The sequence below is a fragment of the Populus nigra genome, chromosome 5 (assembly GCF_951802175.1).
Source record: "Populus nigra chromosome 5, ddPopNigr1.1, whole genome shotgun sequence".
Taxonomy (NCBI): Eukaryota; Viridiplantae; Streptophyta; class Magnoliopsida; order Malpighiales; family Salicaceae; genus Populus; species Populus nigra.
In genome coordinates, this window is record NC_084856.1 from 4,142,114 (window position 1) to 4,146,659 (window position 4,546).

At 34.5% G+C, this 4,546-nt stretch overlaps 1 protein-coding gene across 1 annotated transcript; it reads right to left on the reverse strand.

Moving 5' to 3' along the window:
• Positions 1 to 202: 202 nt before the first annotated feature.
• Positions 203 to 3,313, reverse strand: LOC133693133 (WRKY transcription factor 71-like). The gene is made up of 3 exons (XM_062114266.1): positions 2,642 to 3,313; positions 2,040 to 2,180; positions 203 to 1,055 (listed from the first exon to the last, which is right to left on the reverse strand). Exons 1-3 carry the CDS (start codon positions 3,109 to 3,111, stop codon positions 698 to 700), a joined length of 969 nt encoding a protein of 322 aa, XP_061970250.1. The 5' UTR covers positions 3,112 to 3,313; the 3' UTR covers positions 203 to 697.
• Between the last annotated feature and the right edge of the window lie 1,233 nt (positions 3,314 to 4,546).

Here is a 4,546-nt window from a genome sequence, read left to right on the forward strand (position 1 = left end):
ACTTCGTGTGATTTTGCAAAAAAAAAGAAAAAGAAAAAGGTAGCAACTTATTGTTATAATTTCTACTTAATTCACAATCATACAATATATACTAGAAGTCAATTTTAGCATGTAGTTTATTTATAAAAATAAAAAAAATAAAAATTGACAGAGAGATATATAATTTGTGTAGTTTGACAGAAAATGAGAGGGCAACAAAGCATTAGCGGCATCGTGACCATTACAGAATCATCATTAAATTTACAAGGAAAAAGGAGAGCACGCCGAACTGAAAGACTTTGACAAGAAGAAATAAATTAACAGACCCAAATATTTTAATTGTGAATTATCTGATCTCCTTGCATAGTGTAGCGACTTGAAATTGAACATTTACACGTGAAAGTCCTATCAGCACCTTCTCCTCTCACTTCCAATTTTGGCAGATTCAAGCAAACTGCCGTTCTCTTGAAGGGAACCCCATCATTTACCTTTTGACAAATGGGAAAAGGTTCGACTTTATAGGATCAATCAGAATTCTACATACACCCCAACATAAATACATGTGTGTATATACATGTACATAAACTCCAGTAGTCAGAAATATGCATTCAATGCTCTATGTGAGCACCATACTGGTATTAGTTCGTCCATGAAAATCCAAGTACACTAAAGAAACAGACAGATTAATTATGAGAGGGAGAGAGAGACTAGAGAGAGTTCAAGGCTGTTTCTTGTGGATGAAGGAGGGAACTAAATCTTGCAAGAGGCCGTAATCCGGAGCATAGAGCTGATGCTGATACTGTGGATCATGGTTTTGATAGAAAATCGAAGTTTGGTCGCCTTGGTTACTTGGTGGAAGCAAGCGAGTCAGGAAATCCTGAGGAAAGCTCTGCCCTATCGATGTGGATGCCAGAAGGGAAGGTGATAGCATTCCAGCAGCATTACCTCGAAGAGTTGCTGGACAGTGATGGTTATGCTGTCCTTCATATGTGGTGATGACAATTGACGGGTCTTGGAATGATCTTTCCACACGTTTCTTAACCATGCATTTTTGAGTGGTGCATCTGTAATAACTCCTGCAATTTCGGGCAAAGGAGAAAGGTTTTTTTTTTTTTTTTTAAATTTGTGAATTTGAAGACATATATTCATTGATCAAAAGGAACACAATGGACCTTGGTCCAAACTTACAAACCGAAACTGATCATAAAGCTTCCAAGAACCTAAAGAAGTGCTTGCAGATTAATTACATCATAGCTCGAGAGTACTTCACTACAGGTTCCAGCTGGGAGATTTTCATAAACTTTAGCCTACTGCTAAATTTTGTAACGTGCTGATTATTCAGTGTTACGTGGTTAAGCAAGGGTCAAGAAAATGAAAGATAGTGAACCAACGGCGGTACTATTGGGCCTCACGTCTACTTTGTAGATAAGGCAACTATATATCTAGGCACTATTAGGGTAATAAGAGCATTATAAATGCAGTGGTCAGCTAGCTAGATGTACATACGTGTTCTTCAAGTACAAAAGAAGTTAGAAAATCACTAAATATAGATTCTATTGGCTCAAATATGATATATAGTCCAAAGAGAATTAATACGTACGTTATCAAGAGAAAGAAAGAGGACTAATGCAACTAAGCTCCTACAACTTTGACACCAAAGTTCTTGGTCTTAATTTGCTTGCCATTCTGAGTAGTAAATTTCTTGGCTAAAATTTAGCTTCACAAAATGGAAGCTTACAGCATCCTATAGACAGTAAATGTAGCGAGGGATGGAGTTTTACGACAACATGATTCGATATATAGAGTTTGAGGGTAAAAGACCATGAATGCAATGACAGCTAATAGAGATGTGATATTTAAATACATATGCTAACAATTCATCAGCATATCCGGCTAATAAAAATCTAACTGCATATAATAAATAATTTTAACTCAAACGATGATTATCAATCATTTGGAACTGCATGCATTCTTCGATTTCTTATCGATTAATACTCAAGTACATCTCTAATGAATGCATATAATTATGGGTGATTAGATATATAGTTGAGCAAAATGACCTTGGATAAGGACTATTCTTCACTGCCTTCTGACCGTACTTTCTCCATCTGTATCCATCTTCAAGGTGATCAATTTCACTCTTGGTCAAGAAGGCAAACCGTGGCTCCTTTTGGCGTTTCTCCTTCTTTTTTGTCTTGCTCCTGGTGATCAAGAAAATACGAAGTCAAAGCACATAGAGCCAGATCTTAGTGATCTAAATGCTAAGCAGAAATTTCTTTCATTTGACTAGGGCTTCTAGACGTACTAAAACATAATACTCTATATTGTATTTAGATTTTTGTGCGTTAACCTCCTGGAAACTGATAGATTAAGTATTCAATTCTATGCATATGGTACAATAGTTTATAAGAAAAGATCGCCCATATCCCTTTGTACTGCAAGTAGAAAAAGTCTTATAATAAGTTCAAAAACCATCAAGGAGAAAAGGCAATGGTAACTGCACCAGTTATTAAAGACTTTGACGATTTGTCTTGGAAAAAAAAAAAAAAAGTGGTGTCCACAAACCCTAATTACCCGTCAATTGAAAACCAAAGAACAGGAGTTACTTAAAAAGCTTGTTAACCTTTTCCATGAGCTTAGAAAAGAGAATCAAGAAACCTACACTTTCTTAGCATCCCCATCGATATCCCCATCTTCAGTGCTCTCTTTTGGCTGCTTATGTTTCTTGCTCTTCCCAGGGTCTTCTTCGGTTGCTCCATCATTAGAAGAAGAATTGGATACGGAGGAATTTGGTGTGGATGGAGTATATTGATTTGTAGCTGCTGACTCTCCAGCACCAATTTTCCTTGAACCATCTTGATCAACGGGACTAATTACCTCGGATGACGAGCAAGACACGTCGAGGGCTCTTGATAAGGTGTTATAGTGATCCATGGAGCCATGTAAACAGTCAGTGAAGCTCATAAATGAGGGATCACTAAACCCCTGTAAGTTTTGTGTGGGTGCTTGTTGATTGTACATGGAGAGATTGTCATTGAAGAATGGAAACACCGACACCGGCCGGTTGGCTCCTTGCTGAATATTGTAGTGAAAGGGGTCATAATGGTATGGATCCTCCTTTTCATTTGACATCAAGAAGAGGGAATTAAGAGAAGTGGAAGGAGGAGGAGGAGGAGGAGGAAGGAACTAGCTAGATACACCACAATGCTTGAAAGCTTCAGAGAAGGGGATTTACTTAAGATGCCTGTTTTCTTCTTATAATAAAAAGTAGACCTTTTTGTTAGATTTTTATTTTACTTTTCTTGGGAGAGAGAGCGAGAGAGGGAGAGGGAGAGGGAGAATTTAGTTTAGATGGTAGGTTTGGCTAATCTCCACTCTTTTCTATTTTTTTATTAATTGAACTCAACCCACCGTATCAAAAGTCTCACTTAAGTATAGAAATTATCAATTTGGTTAGCAATGTCCAGCACTAAGCAACAAAGGTTGAATCCTTAACAGGGTACGAGCATTATTATTAAGTCTAGAAAACCCTCTTTTTTTTCTTTTTCTTTATTTTACATGCCTATACACTTTAATTTCTTAGTTTTCAAAACCAGGCCTAATACTGATAAAATAGCTCACTATTACTAGGGATTTTAATTATTTACCAAAAATGTTAAAGGATTCTTATTCCACGATTTTTTATATATATATGGTATGGACACCCCTTTGCATGTTCAATGCTTATTTTATCCCATGATTTATTCTTACTATATTTTATTCAATATGGGGCTACTAGCTAGAAGCTTGAAATTAAGTTCTTCATGATAATAATAATTAAAAAAAAAAACATTAAAGTTCTTGATGTATATTTTGGATGGTAGACTATATAACCAACACATGGCTAGTATTCGATCATTTCAAAAATCTTTATTCTTTTAACGCTAACTTAATAGAAATGGTAATAATTCATAATTCTAGCTGATTACTATAAGCTATCCCAAACTGTATTTTAATTAGAAGTAATTAACAAACTCGCTCGATATCCTATATATATGAGATAAGTACCGGAATTTATAAATAAAAGTTTGTTATTGATAAATTAATTAATTTCTTAACTTCAAAATTCTTTAATCATGTTTTAGTGTAAATCATATGTGATTGAAATTCCAAAAATAAGTCAATAATACAAAAAGATCCCAAAGAAAAAAAATAACTAAAAGAACAAGAAGGTGTAAGCCTACTTGGATTAAGTTGCTAAACTCTTGGGTCAGATTATGAGATTAAGATAACTCTATAAAAAAAATAAAAAAAGCTATGAAGCATTTTTTTTTTAAATCAACATGGATTAATGAGATCAAAACAGAAAATAAATCCACAAGAAAAAAAAATGAGAACCTGTGTTAACTCATGAAACTCGTGACCCGAACCATTTGAACAGAAGCATCAAACCTGAAAAAAATCATGAAGTCTAAACCTTAAAAAATCAAATGTCAAAGGATAAAATTAAAGAAAAAACATTCAATCACAAAAAAAAATATGAAATAATAATAAAAAAAATAAGGATCAAATTTCAAGATAAAAAATT

What these genes read in the sequence shown, in the direction of transcription:
- LOC133693133 (XM_062114266.1), bottom strand. Translation starts at nt 3,111, where the DNA reads ATGTCAAATGAAAAGGAGGATCCATACCATTATGACCCCTTTCACTAC. An exon ending in GATGGGGATGCTAAGAAAGT is followed by an intron (nt 2,181 to 2,641) that starts GTAGGTTTCTTG and finishes CTTGATCACCAG; the next exon opens with GAGCAAGACAAAAAAGAAGG. An exon ending in AAGAATAGTCCTTATCCAAG is followed by an intron (nt 1,056 to 2,039) that starts GTCATTTTGCTC and finishes CCGAAATTGCAG; the next exon opens with GAGTTATTACAGATGCACCA.